This window comes from Rhinolophus ferrumequinum, chromosome 12 (assembly GCF_004115265.2).
Source record: "Rhinolophus ferrumequinum isolate MPI-CBG mRhiFer1 chromosome 12, mRhiFer1_v1.p, whole genome shotgun sequence".
NCBI lineage: Eukaryota > Metazoa > Chordata > Mammalia > Chiroptera > Rhinolophidae > Rhinolophus > Rhinolophus ferrumequinum.
Window position 1 is genome coordinate 53392240 of NC_046295.1, and position 21276 is coordinate 53413515.

Genomic DNA, 21276 nt, shown 5'->3' on the forward strand with positions numbered 1-21276 from the left:
TGCCATCCAAAAGGGAGCTCCTATGAATAGACTGCAGGGGTCTGTAATTCTTATGTTCTCAGGGAGATCTATGACCCCACAACCACTGACCTGGATCACCTGGCAGGCTTCATTTCCACCTCTAAAGGCTTTGCTTAAAATGCCAAATATCAAATTCTTCTCCAAGTCCATCACAAACCTCCCCAATTTTTTCAAAATCTAAGCAAGTAGTTTTTTTGTTTGGCTTCTAGGAAATAATCTTAGTAAAATAAGACTTGGGATTCAGAGATCCTCATCAGTGTTATTTATAGAACAAAAAACTGGACATATCCAAAATATACTATAACATGAAAATGAAATATACAACTACTAAATTTTTAATAACAAACATGAAAGAAATATATTAAATGTTGTTTGAAGTGGACAAAGTCTATTACAAAGTAGTATATGAAGTATAATCCTGTAATTCTAATTTGAACAACATGCATTCACATATAATTGGTTGAGAATGTCAGCCAAGTTCAAGTCTGTGCCTCAGTTTCTTCCACTAGGAGGAGAAGTGTCTTTTGCAGTTACTTAGAGTTAATCCAAGCAAAATACTTGGAACAATACTTGATTAACTATTACATACTCACCACTGAATAATAGGATTACAGGTGGTTTTTGTTTGCTTCTTTATACTTTTTATGTATTCTACATTTTCTTTGGTTAACATGTTTTATTATTACCAGCAAATAATTGTTATTTTAATGCTCACTTCCAATTTATTATAGAAGCTGCATTCTAGCAAAAACTAAGGGACTTAATACGAAATAAACCATAAAACTAACTTTTAGTAAACTTTATTGTAAAGAACTAAAAAACCACACTGTTATTTTATAAAAATTTTTCTCACCCACAAGAACATGGGTGGCAATCAGTGACATTTTTATAAAAATATTTTAAGACTCATAAGACAACATTTACATTTTGTCTTCTGAAGATTTAATGGGGAGAGGTTCATCTGAAAAAAATTTTCCCCAGGAAATCCACAGTCTCTTAGCTCAACTGACCCATAAAGAAGTCCACATATATCAACTTTCTGCCAACCTAGAGAAGATTTGTTTTCTTTGCTCTGTTGTCATGTGTTCACAAGCTTCTAAAATGTTTGCCAAAATTAAGGTCTGCTGAATGGTTTTTGCTTTAACCCATATTCTCCCATTCATTCCAAATACTATCTCCAGTGGGTAGAGTTTTCCCACTTCCTGTAGGATTTCACAATCTGGAGCTAGCAACCTGGTGAGGAAGAGAAAAGGAAATGAAATTTAATAAAGTGACAGGGAGAGACCTGACTCCTTTAGGAGGGGACTCTTTTTCTAGGCAGTTCTCCATAGTTACTCAAAGTCCCACCAACATCAAGCCAAGAACAAAGCATGTGACAACATTTGCTGGCCCCTTTCTTCCAGGAAGCTTTATACTTACCAGTATACTAGAGGTCACGACAGTGGGCTATCCTTTACAAAGAAATCAAACTCCCTGTGTCACCAACTTCACCAAAAATGTGTAACATTCTTCCCCTACATTGTCAGAGCACCTTAATTCTAGGCTTTAGAATCGTACTTCTGAAAGTGCTATAAGAACACTTCAAACTTATTTTCCTGACCGTATAAGTCTGGAATTAAATTAACTACCTGGAGAGAAGCAATAACTTTTTCAAACCACAAGGGTGCTACTTGGTTAACATGCTTCTCTAATGTTCTGAACTATTTCTCCAAATCTGCAGAATAAGTAGCAAAGAGAGGCATGCAAGATCGTGCTGAACTTCAGGATCTAGAAGTAAAGCCCTTTAATAGGACACAGCTTTGGGTAAGTAAAGGTCTACTAAACACCTAAGAAAATATACCTCTGAGAACTATTAAATCTACCAGGACAAAACAGCAGGAGCTTTCTGAGAATATCTACATAAGCTGAGGATCACATGAGCCGAGTTGTACTGGCTCCCATTGTTAGAGAAATTTGGTGATTTTGTACAATTGTAAATTGCATTTGTATTCAAGTGACTTAGAAGGGGGAAAGGCCAGTTTTCACATTTGGGCTAAGTATATTGGCTGTGAGGAACAGCAGACCTTCTGGAAGAGAAGACTCCATGTCAACACAGAAACTAAACTGCCAAGTACATCTGAATTTGTATTTGAATTAAGAGGTTGGGACTAAATGCATGAGTTTACAACTGTGCTAAAATGAATACTGATTTTTTAACTCTGAGGAGATTCAGATGTTACGGAGAATCCAAATCGTAAAGAACAGCCAGCTTTTTAAGACGGTGTAATTAATTATAAAAAACATGCAAACCGGCCAGCCCACTGGCTCAGGCGGTTGGAGCTCTGTGCTCCTAACGCCGAAGGCTGCTTGTTTGATTCCCACATGGGCCAGTAGTCTCTCAACCACAAGGATGCCAGTTTGACTCCTGCAAGGGATGGTGGGCTCCGCCCCCTGCAACTAACAACGGCAACTGGACCTGGAGCTGAGCTGTGCCCTCCACAACTAAGACTGAAAGAATAACAACTTAACTTGGAAAAAGTCCTAGAAGTACACACTGTTCCCCAATAAAGTCCTGTTCTCCTTCTCCCCCCCAAAACCATGCAAACCAGAGGCATCAGGACTTACTTTCTAATTAAGCCCAAAGTCACTTTAAAAAGCAGACCATCCTGTCCAATCACACCCATTCCATTGGCTCGTCCACAGCTGTCAATACAGACCATCTCTGGTTCCATATCTTTATTAGCAACCACAAATTGTCCATAGATGAGATCTCCAACCTACAATAATTAAAAAGTTTATTTCCTCTCAGCAAACCATTTTATAGGTGCTACTATTGGTTCTTTCCCACAGGCAGCAATGCCAATCACCTACAGTTCTGTGGCTAAGGGACTGACTACACTCCAGAATTCCCAGAGTCACTCTGGAGTTGGGTCTTAAAAGAAGGCAACATTAACACATGTACCCTCCTGCTTCACCCACCAGAAATCCCCAGACTGGGAGCCATCTCAAAGCCAGGAAACACACTCTAGGGTTACACTGTCCAATCTGGTAGCTGTTACCCACATGTAGTTATTTACACTTACTTTTAAGTTAATTCAAATCAGACACTAAAAATTCATTTCCTTACTTGCATTAGCCATATTTCAAGGGCTCAACAGACTCCTATGGCCAGGGGCACCCATACTAATCAGTGTGGATGTAAAACAGCATCATCACAGAAAGTTCTATTAGCACTGTTCTCGGGAATTACAGAAGATTGACAGAAAAGTTACGGGCACGGGTATTATTCAAAGCAAAATGGAAAATGGTAATACAATGACACTTCTCCATGCAAGATTTACGTGAAAACCTCAGACTTGAACTTCAAAATGATGAACTAAGGAAATTGAGAATGAACTTGTTCTGTTAGTACCTACTATTTGTTGGTGACTATAGGAACTAGAAGGAACAAAACATTCTCTGCCTTTCAGAAGCATTTGGTTTTGGAGGGCAGTGGAGATGCACATATAAACAACAAACTTCATCAAAGGCTGAATGCAGTAAGTGCTAGAGCAAAGTTATAAGAAAAAGTGACTGAAGATTACAGATGGTTTTACAGAAGTGTTGGTGTTTTCCTGGGTCTTAAAAGATGAGTTTGTGTTCCACAGGCTGAAAAGGGGACTAAACAATCCAGACAGAGAACAGCCTGAGTAAATGTACATGGGCAGGAAATTATGAGTTCAGTAGTGCTGTTACATAGTTTGATGTGGTTCAAGCATAGCTGTATGAAGATATAATTATGGATGAGGGAAGACTTAAGAGTATAATGCCAAGGAAATCTGTATGCTTTGAAGAAAGCCTACAGAGTGTGTGAGGCTCTCAGTGCTCACCTCTCAAAATCCTGGATGGAAGGGCAAAGAGTACAGGCAGGGATGTTAATGAGAAAGTAACTGACCAACTCTAATCAAGAGGTACCTAAGGCCTGAACTTGCAAAATGGAGATGCAGGGGTGGACTTTGAGATAGAATCAAATAGGATCAATAGGATTAACCAACAAAAGACATATGTAAGGTGAGAAGGGACAAAGAAACCAAAATTCTGGTTTGGTTGTACAGGAAATGTGACTATGCTACCTGAAAAGCCCAAATAGAAAACTTGAGGAAACATGACTACTCCTCTGTCAACTCCAGGAAGATTCTTGGGAAACAGTGATGTGACTGAAGTTGTGAGATGACAGTCCCAGGACATACAATCAGGATGGATGGATGGTGGATAAGGCAATTTGCACCATTTATCCCTCCTTCCTTCCTAAGCCCATGGCTTGCTTACTTCTATGTCCAGTAGATATGGACATAACAGGTAACAGAGAGAACAGATATAACCTTTCAACACAGTTGAGATGAAACAACCCCCAATGTAGCAAATGTAATATAAGTATGTGGCTCTGGTCCCAGAGCTGGAGCATCAAAAGGAACTCTTGGAGCATGGAGTGATCACAGATGCTCGAAGATCATCCTATACTGGGGGAAAAGGTCATGCTTTGGAGACAATTCAGATAGGCTTCTGGATATGTGGATATGTGCTTTTCTTCTTTTGAAACCAAAGGTTGCCATCTTTACCTGCACATTTGGTCTGTTTCTTTTAGTTGCACCTTCAAATGCCAAGTAAGACAAAGAAGCTGGCTCACTCCCTCCAACATCAACTTTGAATGTATCTCCAGATTTAGCTGTCACTATGCCAATCACATGGTCTCCTTTCACTGGAACATACTACGAAAGAAATCAGAATGAGTACAACCATAAATAACAATCATTTTCAAGATATCTTTGAAGATATCTTCAGCAGATCCTTAGTGGTTACTTTATTATGTTCGTCACTAGGGATATTTAGAAAATATTTTGAAATCCTGGTTTACAAATTAATACAAATCTTACAACAAACTTGATCATATGCCACTTTCAGTAAAAGAAAAACAATCACATCATGTAACTCTCAAGTTTACAGCTTCTAATAGTCTGTTCACTTGAGCAGGTATCCCATACATCTTCAGTATCCTTATCACGAAGTCCCTAGCTTCTGTCTGCACATAAGTCCAGTGGCAAAGGGGGTCTTCACAACCAAGAAAGACCATTTCATCGTTAGACAAATTTTCCTATATGAAATTCTTACTTATTCTAAGAGAAACAACTCCCTGTGATACCCTCATTGATAGTTCTACATTTTGGGACACCCTCGTGATAAGCTCGGTTCTCCCTGACTTTTGGGATTTTGAAGACTATGACCATATCTCACAGTCCTTATCCCTTGTATGCCAACATTTCCAGATTCCTTTCCCTCCCGGTCGCCCTTCTAGAGCCACGTACCAGTTGTTCAGTCTCTCTATAGGAGATGCAGAGATGGACCCAGACACGCTTGGCCCTAGGCTAGCCTTAATACAGGAGGGCTCCAGCGCTCCTTCCCTGGCTCTTCCCAGAAGTCTTCCCAGAGTGAGGATACCACTCTCATGGCCGTACCACTGCTCCGGAGTCCCAACTCACCCGTTTCTGCTGCGAGTCTACCCAGTAAACGCCGCCGCCGCTACCGCTGCTGGGCTCCTTATGTCGGAGGCGGCCACACTTGGTGACCAGCAGGCGGTCGCCACAGCGTCGCAAGCCCGGACCGCACACAACGCGCACCCGGGAGCGCGCCCCGGCATTTAGGCGCAGCGGTTGCTCCCCTGCACCTCCCGGACCATCTGCATCCTCCTGCTCCGGCAGCAGAAGCTCCTCACCCGGGAGCACCACCTGACCTAGGACAGTGCGCGCCGCCCGCGCTCTGCCACCCCCAAGGGACTCGCCCGCGACAGCCGCCGCCTCAGCCATCCCGGGCGCCACCAGTTTCCGGCTTCCCCTTCTAGCACCGCGTCCAATCGCAGCCCGCCCAAGGCTTTCCGTTTTCGGTAGTAGCGGTCTGTTGGACTTGAATCTACGTCTGTGAAGCCTGATCCCTGTAGGCCGGCGGGTCCCTCCAAGGTAGCTGTCGTGTCTCTAGCCGGCTGCCTACCCTGCAGCCTGCAGGTCAGCACAAGAAACACGCAGCTCGAGTTGAGCGCAGAGCCTCTACTTCCGGGTCGCACGCTGGGATACAACACGCTCCCACTTAGGGTTCCGAGCGAACTTTGGGCACCGCGTAGAGTGGCTTCCGGAGTTGGCCCTACCTTCCGACTCCGCTCTCAGAAGGAAAAAGTATCTTTCTTTTACAAAGTAAAACCTTTTCTGTTGTTGCTAGAGAAGATATCTATTCACACTACGGAAAACAGAGAAGAATAAAAAGAAAATAAGAAAAATAAAACATACTAGGCTTGCACCCATTTGTCTCCCTTGCTAGACTGTCATCTACTTCTCATTCTTTGTAGCCAAGGGTGTGGCTCAAAATAGGTAATACCTGATGAATGAGTGGATGTTAACATTTTGGTATGTATTTCTCCCTAGACTTTTTTTTCTGTAAATATAAACATATCACATGTACGTTTCCACATAATTTAGCTACCCTTACATGGCCTGGGAAAATCAGTAACTGCAGTTGAGTCCTTGCTTCTCTTTTCCCGGGAGCACACTTTAGTTGCCCATGTAGAAATAGCTGAATTCCAAATCCATAGCACTTCAGGTCTGCTCTTCCGACTTTTAGAGCTCTTAACTTGAAATCACCATTTCCTCTGCCAAATGGCACCTCCAATTAGAGCTTCATCAGATTCCCAGCAGGGGTGAAAACTCTTAGGGAGTCGCTTGCCTCTGCTCATCTTTTTGAGGCATCTGCTTCCAACGCAAATTTTTAGATTTTTAGGATTTTTAAGACAGACCATCTATAACATGCCCCCAAAATCTGGCAAGATATTGGTGAGCCAACTCAATAAGAAATCAACTGAAATGTAACTTGTGTTGTTTTGCAGATTTTAAGAACTGTTCTTGGTCACTTACCCTGGCAGAAGAGGTGGTGCAAATTCTTTCTCACCTTCCCACTCCAACCCAGCTCCAGAGGGCCTGGAACCGGTAGGTATCGGTGACCAAAACTGCTTCGAGTGTGGCTGGCCCGAGACGGTGCCCGAAAGGTGCTCAATAACTTAGGATCAGGGCCAGGCAGACAGGGAGATGGGGAAGTAATCCCAGGATTGTCCGTCAAGCACCCCACATCAGTAGAGGAGACTCTGGAAAAAACTGCCCCCACCTGTCGAAGGAGCTCCATCAAGTCCACTTCCCTGTAGGGGTGGCACACAGGCATCCATCCAGCTCTCCCGCAAGTCAACAGATGAAACCAGAGGCCAATAGTAAGTCCTTTCCCTGAAGACCGGAAGTTCCGGTCCCGAGGGGCAGGTCATCAGGACCACGTGGGCCAAACCTTTCCCGACACACCCGGAGGGGCGGGACAGAGGGCTGAACGCACGGGGAAGGCAGCCTGGTCTCTGCGTCGCGTGCCGCCATGCCTGTGCTTCGCAGCCTGGGCGTCTTGCGGCCTCTGGTAAGTGAGAGAGCACCACCGGGGTTGATGTGCAGGTTTCTGGGGATGCGAGGTCCACCCGCGTGCGGGTGGGTGGGAAGCCAAGATCGGAGGGAGGGCGTGGAGACCAGTGGGCTTCGGCCACCCGCGGTCTGGTCCCAGGGTCCCGGGGGGTTGCAGTTATGAAGTTTGCGTTTCCGAACTGTGTGTGTTACCTTTTCGTGGTGTGCAAGTGGCCGCAGCAATTGAGGAATGCAGTCGCAGGCACACTTCCGGAGTCGAGACCACGCCCCGCTCTCAGCCCGCGCATGGGGGCTTTCTGGTGGATCTGCCCTGTGTGGGGGCTTGTTGCCTGGGAGTCAATGCAATAGGGGCGCCATTCTCGACTCCCTCTGGAGTATACCTCCTCATTTCTGAGTATTTTCTTCGGGAAACTACCAGATTGCCCTTCAGAAAAAGGTTGGACCGGAACACGGTCTTCTAGACTCTTTCCTCAGAACTTCGTCGTTAGTAATCTTTCTACTTTAAGGAGTTGGAAAAGTGGAATCTCACGGTTGCTTTTCTTTGTTGATTAGTGAGGCTAGGCGATTTTTTTCTTTTCAGTCTGCAACACTAGTTGAGCCTTTGCTGGATGATGGTTCTTGCCCTGAGGGGGTTCACTGTCTTCACAGGAAAATACCAAGCGTTACAGTGGCTGTAGCAGCCTGATTAGTGTCAGCCCTAAAATTACAAAGGATAAAATAGTTACAGTACCTCTGTGTGGGAGGAAGGTAGGGGTCAGGATAGGTGTGCCGAAAGAGGTACTATTTGAGTGAACCTTTAACATTTTTAAGTTTACTGGTTTCTAAAAACTACAAATTAACTGCATGCTGATTAAATTAATAGCAAAAGACTCCATGGAAGTAATGTTAATATCTTTATTCAAGTAAAGGATGTAAACATAAATGCTCAGAATTACTACTGCACAAATGAGCATCTACTTGCTACAGATGCTTTTAATCACAAAGAATTCTGTCTATGAAGAACTAAAGAGAGCTTTAAAGAGTGTAAGAGTAGATATAAGAACCATGTATTACCCCGAGTACTGAGATAGAGCACCCAAGAAGAGCCCCTCCCCCTTGGAATGACTGACTGAGACCTTGTTGGAGAGGGCATGGCTATGGCTCATTAAGTGGCAAGAAGTCACTGGTAACCTGTGCCAGTGGAACTTGCTAGAAATCCACCCTCCAGAACTTGCTGGCATTTCGAGGATGCTGGGGAAAGCTGTTCCTGTGGAGGGGTCTCCTAAAAACCTGTTACAAAACTTTTAAGGTAAAATGGCTGGCTGCTGGGTTCTTCAGGCCACCAAGCAAAACAGGAGCAGATACTGGAGAAGCTGCCCTGCAGCTTCAGTGGAAGTATACCAGAGAGCACACTGCAGCCAGGAAGCAAAACCTATTCTTCCTGCAATGCCTCTGCTGGGCCTTCTACCTATAAAGCTTATCTTCATGATAGATAGCAAAGGAAAAATATTTTAAAGGCCCAGATCCATTTTCTCAGAGCAGGCAGTGAAGGGTGAGTGTAGAGCTGAGCGGCAATATATTGATAACTGGCCCAAGGTCTCATGAGGTTGTAAGATCAACAAACTGGTCAGTAACAGCAATAAGATAGATTCTCACCAGCTCTGGATGGCTTCACAGACAAATTCTACCAAACATTTGAAGAATTAATGCCCATTCTTCATAAACTCTTTCAAAAAAACAACAAAAAAAATTAGAATAGGGAACATATTCCAATTCATGCTATGAAGCCAGAATTACCGATATCAAACCAAAGATACCACAGGAAAAGAAAACTACAGATCAACATCCCTTATGAATATAGATACAGAAATCCTCCATAAAATACTAGCAAACTGAATTCAGCAACGTATATAAAGGATTATACACCAAGACCAAATGATCCCAGGATTGCAAGTTCTTTTAACATCTGAAATCAATTAATGTAATATACCATATCAATAGAATAAAGGACAAAAACCACATTATCATCTCAACAAATGCAGGAAAAAGCTTTTGAAAAAGTCCAGTACCCTGTCATGATTAAAAACACTTAATAAACTAGGATTAGAAAGGAACTTAAAAAAAGGGCATCTGCAAAAAACCTACAGCTAACATCATACTTCATGGCAAAAGACTGAAAGCTTTTCCCCAAAGATAGGAAAAAGACAAGGAAATCTGCTCCCTGCGCTTCCATTCAACATTGTACTGGAGATTCTATCCCAGGCAATTCGGCAAGAAAAAGAAAGAAAAGGTATCCAGATTGCAATGGAAGAAGTAAAATTCTCTATACGTAGGTGATACAATCTGATATATAGAAAACCCTGAGGAATTCATTTAAAAAAACATTAGAACTAATAAAATGAGTTCAGCATGGTTGCTAAATTTAAGAATAATATACAAAAATCAATTGCATTTCTGTACACTTGAACAACCGAAAAATGAAATTAAGATAACCATTCCATTTACAGTAGTATCAAAAAGAATAAAACATTTGGGAATAAATTTAACAGAAGAAATGCCAAACTTAAACTCTAGAAACTATAAATGTTGTTAAAAGAAGTTAAAGATCTAAATAATTGGAAAGGTACCTCGTGTTCATGGATCAGAAAATTTAATATTGTTAAGATAATAATTCCTATCAAAATCCCTACTGTCCTCATTGCAGAAATTGACAAACTGATCCTAAAACTCATATGGAAATTCAAGGGACTCTAATGTGTGTGTGTATACACACACTTATATATACACCAGTATGTGTGTGTGTGTTTATATATATACATATATATATAAAAATATAAATACTGGAGGTGCCAAAAAAATGTATACAAGTGGACACTTTGGTCAGCGTTGCTCAAGCAGTAGTTCGCGGTAATCAGAAGTGTCTGGACCCTGATGATAACCACTTTGAGCACCTCTTGTAATTGCAGAAGTCAAACATGACTTGTATTCATCTTTTGTTATTGGTATATATTGAGCATTACAATTTTAATACAGTTTTCCTTTCTTAAAATGTGTATACATTTTTTGGCACCCTTTTTTGGCACATGATATATATGTATCATGTATATATATATATTATGTATATGTATATACGAAGTTGGAGGACTTACACTTTTGATTTCAAATCTTACTACAAGTCTTACAGTAATCAAAGCAGTGCAGTACTGGCATAAAGATAGAAGTAGATCAATTGAAAATATAGAAGTAAACCCTCACATTTGTGGTCACCTGATTTTCAACAAGGGTACCTGGCAAGGCAATTCAATGAGGAAAGAAAAATCTTTCAACAAATGGTGTTGGGACAACTGGATATCCACATGCAAAAGAATGAAGTTGGATCCCTCCCTCTCAAACTATATACAAAAATTAACTCAAAGTGGATCGAAGACATTTCTTCAAAGAAAATATATGAATGGCCAATAAGCACATGAAAAGATGCTCAATGTCATTAGTCCAGGAAATGCAAAGTACAACCACAATGAGACACTTCATCCCCATTAGTAGGGCTATAATCAAAAGATAATAACAAGTGTTGGTGAGGACTTGGAGAAATTGGAACCCTCGTATATTACTGCTAGGAGTGTAAAATGATGCAGCCATTTTGGAAAACAATTTGACAGTTCCTCAAAATGTTAAATACAGAGTTACCATATAACATGGTGATCCACTCCTAGGATATATCCAAGAGAATCGAAAGCCTATGTCTACACAAAAACCACATGAATGTTCATAGCAGAATTATTCATAATAGCTCAGAAGTGAAAACAACATAAATGTCTATCAGCTGATAAATGGGTAAACAATTCCATACAATAGAAAGTTATTCAAGACTAAAAAGGAACAAAGTATTGATACATACATACTACAACGTGGATGGACCTAGAAAACAGTATGCTAAGTGAAAGAAACCAGATACAAAGACCACATATTGTATGATTCTGTGTATATCAAATGTCCAGAATAGACTAGAGAGACAAAAAGTCGATTAGTGGTTGCCAGAGGGGAGAATGGAAGTTATTGTTTAAAGGATAGAGTTTCAGTTTGGGAAGATTAAAAAAAAAAAAAACATTCTGGAGATGGATCGTGGTGATGTGGTGATGGTTCCACAACACTATGAATATACTTAATGCCACTGAACTGTACACCTAACATGGTAAATTTTATGTTTATTTTACCACAATAAAACAAACTATTTCCACAGAAAAAGGAGAAGGATAGATGAATCAAGTATGGCAAAATTCTAATCATTGAATCTGGGTGATGGGCACATGGTTGGTTTTTTAAATTCTATTCTCTTATTTTGTTTGAAATTTTTCATAATTAAAAAAAATAGTGTGGAGATGGGCAAAATAGATATCTTCTCAATGACAGTTCAGCCTGATGGAGCAAATAATTGTTATGAAAAATTATTGCAAAACAAAAAATAAACACAGCTTTGACCATGCTTTTCTCCTGTGTGAAAATCCTCCAGGGGCATCTTATCACCTATAGGAAAAAAAGCCAAGATTCTCTGTGACCCTGGTCTTTGCTCACCTTGTCACCCTCATCCTGCTCGTCCCTGACTTTCATTTCCTCTAAGTAATACCAAATCACTTGTAATGTCTCACATACGTGCCCTGATCTGTGCTATTCTTCATGCCATGTATGCACTCTGCTTAAAATTCCTTTTAAGGTACTAAGCCAATCTCCCTCCTCCTTCTGAACCTCTCCTTCAACACTGGGCTGGGTCACCAGCTCCTCCAGAGAATATCTTCTGATCCCAGGTTGGACCTAACTGTCCCTCATATATTTCCATAGCTCACCCAAGCATGACACATCAGGTTGAAACTTAAAAATTTATATACATGCACGCGCACACACACACACACACCTGGAACGTAGCGACTGGGACATCAAGAGCATTGCACGAAAGTCTATGAATGAGTTTCTATACCAGGAAGAGCCCCACTAACTTAAACTTGGCTGGATAGTTGTCCAGCTTTATGAATATTTTATGTCACATCCCTGCAGGGACTACTTAAATTTTACTCTAGGCTAAAAACAACGTTTGAGGGAAACAGTAACGTGACTCCCACCCTTGAAAATAGTCACTCTAATTTATTGGTAAGTAATGTAGGTAAATAGTTTTAAAGTCTACAAGTCTTTTGAAAAACAACAGTGGCCTCCACGTGGGTGAGTAGGGAATGGAAGTTATTGCTTAACGGCTACAGAATTTCAGTTTGGGAAGATGAAAAAAAAAGTTCCCCTAGTCCCTATCCCAAGAGGCAACCATTCTTACCTACAGTTCATGTCTTCAGAAAATAACTAGCCATTGTTTTGGGGGTGGCAGTGGGGATAACAGCCTGGCCATTGGGCTCAGGGACCAAGTGATCTGGCCATATTGTATGCAGGCTCCTCCACCTGCTTTCAACCCTTTACCATCTATCGTGTCTGTATTTCCTAGGGCTGAGCCTCCTTGGGGTCCTGTAGAGCAAATAGGATCACCTGTCTGCAGCTATTTCAGGTGGTAACTCTCTCCTCTCTACTAGTTACTGTTCTTCCATAGTTGTACCTGAAGTTCAGGGGTGACTCTGCCAGAAGAGTCCAGTATTTTGAGCTTAGCGTCCTGTGTAACTGGACGGTGGGGGAGTAGCTGTGTTTCTTCTCAAAGTCTACCCACAATCACACAAGGCACCTCCTTGCTGTGCCAGGTACGTAATCCTGTGTCCTATTTCTTGCTGAATCATTAGGCTGACAGCAGGCCTCATTTTGAACTTCCACATTCAGCTTCTCCTGACAAAGCTGTGGCAATACTGAACTTGCATTCCCTCTTGGTAGCTGTGTCCTGGCTGTCCCAGTAGAGGGAGATACAGTTGTGATATTTAAATCCCAGAGTATGAATCTGTGGACAGAGCTTTTTTGGCTTGGTAGCCTCATGGACCATGGCCAGTCTGTGGCCTGGTTACTCAGATACTTGCCACCCCCTAGCTAGTGGGTAGGGAAAGCTGAGGTAAAAACAAACAACAACAACTTACAAAATTTCACAGCCTAGGCCTTCCGTTTTAGTGGGATGTAAGTGCTGGCACAGAGGTGTCAGGTGTCAGGTGCATGTCAGGCAGGCAAGCTGCTACAATAGATAGGACCCCTCAAGGGTTTCCAAAGGGTGGGAGGAGAGCTGTTCAGATCTTTTCTGTGGACTAGTAGTGAATGTGTAAGCAAATGTCAGTTGATAGATCCACAGTGTACTCCAGTAGACTTAATCACGCCCTTATTTTAAACCTGTAACATTTTACTTAATATATAGTATTTATAAGTGCAAAGCTTTGTTTTAAGAGCTTTATATGTATTAACGCATTAAATCCTCATAACAGCTCTGTAAGTTTGGTATTATTATTGTCCATACTTGACAGATGAAGAAGCTGAGGGGCAGAGCGGTAACCCGCCTCTGGTCGCATAGCAGGTAAGCGCAGAGTCAGGATTGGATCCAGGCAGTCTGGCTTCACACAGCCCTCTATTATACTGCCCTTCACAGTCAGGTTAGCTGGCCAGACTGAGCTATCTAGAAAAGCATCATCTCAATTTTCTTGCATCGCTCTTAGAAACTTGTATAGTAAAAGGCATGAAGGGACTGCCCATTTAGATTTATATTTGTTTCCCACTCTTCATTTATAATATTGTTAGTTTCTTACACTTTTTAGTGTTTTTTGTTTTTTTTAACTGGGGAATATTGAGGAACAGTGTGTTTTTCCAGGACCCATCAGCTCCATGTCAAGTCGTTGTTTTCAATGTAGTTGTGGAGGGTGCAGCTCAGCTCCAAGTCAAGTTGCTGTTTTCAATCTAGTTGTGGAGGGTGCAGCTCACTGGCCCATGTGGGACTCGAACCGGCGACCTTGGTGTTAGGAGCACCACTGAACTAACCCGCCACCCACCTGTGGCTCAGCTCCAAGCTCAAGCTGTTTCTTCTCACTGGTCCATGTGGGAATTGAACCGGCAACCTTGGTGTTAGAGCACCGTGCTCTAACCATGGAACCAACCGGCTGCCCAGTTTTTTTTAAAAGAGGGCTGCAGAGTGGGAAGAACATAGAATTTGGAGTCAGACAGATCTGAATTTGGATCCAGGCTCAAATGTGACCTAACCTATCTGATCCTTAGTTTTAATATCTGTAAAATACAGGATTATTGGGAGTGGTGGTGAGTGTGTGTAAAAGACCTGGCACATATTAGGCACTTATTATGTAATAGTTATTACAGTTGTTAGCAGCAGATGATGAAATCCTGGTAATCACTTGGTATACTTAAAAGGGCTACAGAAAATCTTCATGGTCATGAAGAACCAACCCTAGGAGGTTTTATTGCTATTAGGTGCTGTCTGATCTGGGCTTTAAGCCAGGAATTACAAATAGGTTACTTCGTCCACCGTGCCCTCATATCCCCTTCCCTTGGCAGACATTACTAATTGATTACAGCATTATTTCTTGTTGAACCCAGAATGCTTTTCATAACTGCTCAAGGTGGAAGACTTGTAATCAATGGGAGTTGGCCTAGGTAGGAGGTAGAACCTGTTTGCCATCTTTCCTTTAAGCCCAGATATACAGATTAGCTACCTAAGCCATTCCTTCTATAGCCCATCCAAACCTGTCTTTGTTTCCTTTCAGGCTCTTCTGTGCCTTGTGAAAAATAGGTTTTGGAAAAAGTTGCCTGTGGTGACCCTGAACTTGCGCCTTTATGAGACTCAGCAGGAAGAAAAGTCCAAACCCATCAGCCGTTACCCCGTTCCCTACAAGAAGGACCTGCCTTTTGACATTGTAGAGCTCATGGAGGAGATAGAAAATAAGGTGAGACGCTCAACTTGTGCAGGAGGTCACACAGCCAGTGTGACTTTATTGGCTGGAATGGAATCTCTGGAAATAATTAACCAAGCCTGCCCAAGTTCCCACTGTGGAAAACATACTGAAAACCCAATGTCAAAATCCCAAGGCTGCCTCTTATTTTTGATATGGCCTTGGGCAAATCGCTCAACCTCTTTGGGCCTTAGTTTCCTTATCTGTAAACTGGGGATAATGACACCTGTCTTACCTACCTGACAGAGTTGTGGAGAAGGAAAAATGATATTGGATGTATGAAAAAACTTTACAAAATACTTTGCTAATATTGAATTAGCTTGTTACTAATTTAATTAGAAATAAATGAGTAACACTAGACCCTCTGTAAAAAGGTAGGAAATCAATAAACCTTAAATTCCAAGAAGTGTCATTTGGTTTAGTTATGACATTCATTTCTAAATTTCATAAAATGATTTACCAAGAAGAACTCACATACACCTTTAGAAGTAACACTTACAATATCCTAAAAGGCAAAGGTATGTGTGGATTGTGCTTTGACACCAAGGCTGTGGCCTTTCTAAGATTGCATGTAGCATTCAGCAGACCGTATTGGGATTACCAGTTACTGTTTTCATTTTACAATTACGTATTTTGTTTCCTCCCCTGCAGAGAGGATTTTTACCAAATATATTTAAAATGTTGTCTTACCGGCCATTGGAATTCAGAGCCTTCTTTGCTTATTACAACATCATCTTCAACAAGGAAACAGGTAAAATGGAAAAATATTGTTCTTTCCCACTTAGTCCCAAATCACTGGAGCTAGGGGAAGTTTAGAAAGACTGTAGTTGGCTGAGACATTCTCTGGATTCTGAGGCTGAGGTCTGAAGTAGTTTTATGTTTGTAGGTATAGAACTGAAATAAGATAGGTAATACCTCTAGCTTATCTTTATTACTTTGGGCTTAAAAGCCATCGATGGCTCCCTACAGTCCCCTGAATACATTTCAGGGTCTTCAGCCTGGCAGTCATGGCTTTCTTACTTAGGATTCAGGTTAGGCTGCTGTTACCAAGACCCAAAAATACCTTGGTTTAAACAAGGTGATTTTTTTCTCTCACCTAATAGTCCCCATGTGAGCTGCTAGGGGCCTGTGTAGAGTTGTTTAAGTTGTTTACTATCTGAGATTGCCTCTGTCTATATGCTCATTCTGGCTCAGCACTGACCAGCAGAAAGAGAAAGGAAGAGCCCTTGCAGGCACACATCCCTTCCCTTTCAGATAACAACACGGAAGTCACACACATCACCTCCATTTACATCCCACTGGTGAGAACTTAGTCCCATCATCATGTCATCACATCTAGCTGCAAGGGAAGCTGTATGGCCATGTGCCGGCTAAAATTAATGGATTCTATTATTAAAGGAAGAGGGGAGAGCAGGTACTGAGAGACAGTCTATCATGATGACTCTCCGTGGCCTAACACCAGACTATCCTCCCAGCCTCATTTCCCTGAGCCCCTCTTTATGTTCTGTTACTCTCCAAAACATCAGGTTTCAAGGTATCTCCCCTCTAACTTTGCTCATACTTTATATTGCTACTGGGATGCCTTTTCTCATCTCTCTGCTTGGTGAATATGAACTTTCCTTCAAAGTCCACCTCACCTGCCTTCACTTACTAGGATTTCTGTTTCTCTGAACTCCCCAGGCTCCTTCATCTGTCCTTTTCCAGTGGCATACAGAGTGCTTGTCTGCCTTCTCTTTCTACAGCTTCTACAGCTTCTCTGTTCTAGTGGGAAGAGACAAAATCCATGTTCATGTCTGAGTTCTGCCATAAAAAAAAGTGAACTTCAACAAAGTACCTAAATGTCGCAAAGCCTTGATTTCCTTACCAGTAAAATGTTATTAATGCCCATTCTGCAGAGCTGGTGTGAGGATTAAATGAGATTACAAATGTAAGGTTCCCAGAATGGTGCCGCGTACCAAAGTGGATACGTTCCTTCTCTGCCTCTCCCTACCCCCAAGTAGTAGGTTTCCTGAGCTTAGGAAGTCTCTTCTCTCCTTTTTCCTTGTCTTTAAAAAGTGGTTGTCTAGTACCTGATGTGCCTCAGATAATGTTCCTTGAATTTAGTAACTCATTCAACACATAATTTCTTAGCAACTATATATCATATTAAGTACTCCTTTGGGGATATAGTGGTGAACAAGTCAGAAAAATGTCTAGACTTTCAAACAGCATCTAGAGAGGGGAAAACAATGAATAACTAAATAAAATAAAAGAGCAAGTTGAGTGTAGAAAGTGTTAAGTATCACGAAGAAAATAAAATAGGATAGTTGGTAGTGAGGGACTGGGAATGAATGCATAAACGAATGGGTGACTGAGGAGGTGGGTGAGCAGCTCTATCGCTAAAATATGGCTGAGCCTGCCGAGGTTCTTCCTGAGCTGCTGTCCAGGGTGTGTGGACAGGTCTCCTCCTTTTCCTCCACAGGCCAGCTCAGCAAAGCTGACAAGGAACTAATCATAGTGGTGATCAGCCAGGCCAGCAGGTGCCCATACAGTGTGGTTGTCCACAGTGCCCAGTACAGGGTCTACTCGAAGAACCCAGTGCTCTCTGACCAGGTTAGTGCCTGCCTCCCCTGTGCCAGTCTCAGGGTCTCTTCAGACCTGAGGAAAGGGAAAAGCACATGCTACTGTAAGATGCAAAGAACACATGTCTCTAGCTCTTCCCATTGCTTGAGTTCCCTTTCAGTCGCCATCACTGGCCCACCTGCTTCTGTGTGTACGTGATGTTTAGGGCTAGAGGTCAACTGAGCCCCAGCTTTGTGCCAGACCTGGTACTGGATACTTGGCATACATTCTCTCAAATGCACACAACTCCCCCTCTAGGCTGAGCCTAATTATAACCATTTTACCCTTGAGGTTCAGAGCTGTAACTTAACATGGGGCATACAGCTAGAATGTGGCAGAAACCATTTTCAAAGCATGCACTCTTTCTGTTACATTATACTGTTTGCATTTTCCAGTGCAAATGTAGTCTACCCACTAAGTTACTCCTAATGGGCCCAAGCCAGTTTTGTAGGTTTTATTTCTTACTGCTAACCCCAAGCTTGGGCCTGTCTGCCTCCCATTCTGGAACTGCCTCCATCTGCTCTTTGCCACCAAGACTAGTTGTGAAATGGGTCTCAACGCCCCAGCCAATGGCTTACCCTCTCCTTGCTTCATCCAGAGTCGGGTCATTTGGGTGTCGGAGGTCATGCTAATTCTTCCCAGAGAAATGGACTGAGGGTAGACATAGTGAACATGGGTTTGTCACCAAGCTTACAAAGTCCTACTGATCCCCATAGTGAAATTCCTGATCCTTTAGCTGGGGGGACAGAAATATCTGTTTTCTGCATTTATTCCTGAGGTTGAAGGTCATCAGTCTTCATTCCCCAATCTTCCCTCCTGGCCCTACCTGAGTGGAAACCTTGCAAACTGTTCACCGAGAGCCTCTGTTGCTATCCTGAAGATAACTTCAGGACAGATACATTATCCTCTTTCCCCTGCTCAGAGCCTTCTGCCTAAGCGCCAGACCTTTGCTCAACCAGGATCAGTTTCTCAGGCATTGCCTCCCTAGTGACCATATGGTGTGCTGTCACACCATGGTTTCCTGAACTATTCTTCTGTTTTTAGGTGTTTAGTAGTTTGTAGTATTATGCTTCAGCATGGTAATGATTATTATTAATAGTATAGTCTTTGGAATCCAATACACTTGGATTCAGATCCCAGCTCTGCTCGTCTAGCTGTGTGACCTTGGGGAAGTCTCTTCACCTCTCTGAGCTTCAGTTCCTTTGCCAATAAAATGGGAGTAGTAATAAAAAATACTACTTCCTAGGGAATTAAAGGGATAATTATCTGAGCTTTACTTTTCTCATATGAAAAGATTTGAGGTCTTTATGTACTAAGAGTGTCTGAATCTGGTTCTGAGAGTTTTGATGCTATAGGTGTTTAGTGAAGAAAGAAGTTCTTAGAGTGAGTAAAGAAGACTTCTTGGCAGAGGTGGGACTGAGCCAAAGTTCCAGGTTTGCATTCCATTGAACTTGACCAAGATATCTGTCTGGAAAATTTATTATGGCCTGACTTTGCCTCTTTACCCTTGGATTTTTTTTATTAATGCCCATGTCGTTAGGCCTGTGTTTTATTGGCTGCATTTTGATGCACAGAGATTCTGCTTCTGACTGTGTTTTCTTGCAGGTCTGTGTGAACTGGAGAAAGTCTGACCTCCCTGCTCGGGAAAAGGCAATGCTGGAGTTTGCACTTGCTATTTCCAGAGCTGATGACATAACAGATGACCATTTCAGAAAGCTTGAAGTGCATGGCTTCAACCGAGAAGATGCCTGGGACATAGCTACCATTTCAGCTTTTTATGCCATGTCCAACTGTCTTGCTAATTTTGTCAGTCTTGTTCCTAACAAAGAGTTCTATTTGATGGGCAGAACCAGTGATGTCAAAGACATCAAGAGTGATCCTGCTGCTCCCAAAGTATAAAAGCCTGAATGGAAAGGCCAATGTTTACATTTCAGGCATGTTGCATTAGAAGACATCAATGGGGAAGTAGTTTTCTGAAAACATCTAGTCAGTGGACAGGGAAGAGAGTAAATAAATTTGCTCCCTGCTTGCTTGATGAGATAGATCCTAAGTGTTGGGGATATCTAGAAACATGTGATACCTGGGCCTAGGGGAAACCTTTGCCAATTTCAGGAAACCTTTGCCAGTTGTTTACTTTTATTGTTATCTAAAAAGAGCATCAGGAGCAAAGGAGTTCAGAGGATGCTTTAAGCATTTTTGATGAACTGACATCTGTGAATTTCAGGAATTTAAAGTTGGAAAATTTTTAGCTTTCAAAAATAGTGTTACACAGAAATTGGTCTATATAGACTGTGATTTGAAATCAGTTCCTTGTTAACATGGTTGTATTTAAAGAGTCTCAAAGGCAGTGGATAAATAGGAGCAGGCATGGTTAACGTTGTTCTATCTTTAAGGCTTTCTCAGTTAATTTCCAGTGGTTTTTATACATATATATATACTGATTGGTTGTAAAATCATGGTCATTTATTTTAGTCCTTAGGTTTATTTTAGGTTTTAGTAAAGATTATTTGGAATAAGTGAGCACTTAACATTTTAAGTAGAAGCATAAAAAAAACTGGCATTACTGAAAGACTTGTTCGGTATATTACAAACACTTCTGCTTTTGGGCTAAAGTCTGTGGGTATCTTAACTTTTCAAGATTCGTATCTAATTGCTAGAGGTACATGTAAACCTATAAAATGTTTTTGTTCCCATTTGATTTCTTTGGATTCTTTAAATTGTCAGTGAACAGTTCTTATTCAGTTTTGGGGTTATATAGTGTGTTAATTTTGAATTGCCTGAACTGTGAAATCTAATTATCTTGAGCTAGCACAAAAATCTTGCAGAGCTTGGGTTTTTCTATTGGAACTGTATCTTAAATGCCTTAGAATATGGAACCCTTAAAATTAAGTTTTATTTTATTTACTGAAAAAGTTACCATTGGTGAATGTATCATGGCCAAGGTTTTGTAGGCCATAAAGTTTTAGCCATTGGCCATAACTTGGAGGTCAAGCACGGGGCCTCTATTAAATATTTGTTGCAGCTGGAAATTGTGGGTCATTAAGGGAGATTATTTGTTAATCATATGACAGACCTTTACCCCTTCTGCTCTGTGTGGGCAACATAGGGAATATCTCCAGAGGAATGGCTGCCTTATCTGAACTCAGGACGCATGCTTCTTGCCATTTTTTTGATCAGCTCGTAGACAGGAGAGCTGAGTAACTATTAACTTTCCTGCTGGGAGCACCTGCTGAATGTTCAGCCCTCTGAATCTCATTTCCTTCCTCCAGATATACTTTGGGTCTATTCTCACAGGATAGATCTTTTTACAAAGATCCTCCACAGTTTTCCTCAGTCACCAAATGTGAACCTTCTACAACACA

At 41.8% G+C, this 21276-nt stretch overlaps 2 protein-coding genes across 2 annotated transcripts; one reads left to right on the top strand and one right to left on the bottom strand.

Moving 5' to 3' along the window:
• Positions 1-809: 809 nt before the first annotated feature.
• Positions 810-6077, bottom strand: EXOSC3 (exosome component 3). Its single transcript, XM_033122261.1, has 4 exons — positions 5517-6077; positions 4599-4748; positions 2626-2777; positions 810-1254 (listed from the first exon to the last, which is right to left on the bottom strand). Exons 1-4 carry the CDS (start codon positions 5838-5840, stop codon positions 1053-1055), a joined length of 828 nt encoding a protein of 275 aa, XP_032978152.1. The 5' UTR covers positions 5841-6077; the 3' UTR covers positions 810-1052.
• A 1186-nt stretch (positions 6078-7263) lies between these two features.
• On the top strand, positions 7264-20241 carry LOC117031691 (uncharacterized). Its single transcript, XM_033122262.1, has 5 exons — positions 7264-7473; positions 15128-15307; positions 15965-16064; positions 17775-17905; positions 19520-20241. The coding sequence occupies exons 1-5, from the start codon at positions 7435-7437 to the stop codon at positions 19811-19813; spliced, it is 744 nt and encodes a 247-aa protein (XP_032978153.1). The 5' UTR covers positions 7264-7434; the 3' UTR covers positions 19814-20241.
• Positions 20242-21276: the final 1035 nt, after the last annotated feature.

Excerpts from the sequence above, each read along its gene's own strand:
- LOC117031691 (XM_033122262.1), top strand. The coding sequence starts at position 7,435 with ATGCCTGTGCTTCGCAGCCTGGGCGTCTTGCGGCCTCTG. Across the intron at positions 15,308-15,964 it reads TGGAGGAGATAGAAAATAAG|AGAGGATTTTTACCAAATAT; the intron begins GTGAGACGCTCA and ends CCTCCCCTGCAG. Across the intron at positions 17,906-19,519 it reads ACCCAGTGCTCTCTGACCAG|GTCTGTGTGAACTGGAGAAA; the intron begins GTTAGTGCCTGC and ends GTTTTCTTGCAG.
- EXOSC3 (XM_033122261.1), bottom strand. The coding sequence starts at position 5,840 with ATGGCTGAGGCGGCGGCTGTCGCGGGCGAGTCCCTTGGGGGTGGCAGA. Across the intron at positions 2,778-4,598 it reads GAAACAGACCAAATGTGCAG|GTTGGAGATCTCATCTATGG; the intron begins GTAAAGATGGCA and ends TAATTATTGTAG. Across the intron at positions 1,255-2,625 it reads ACTTTGGGCTTAATTAGAAA|GTTGCTAGCTCCAGATTGTG; the intron begins GTAAGTCCTGAT and ends CTTCCTCACCAG.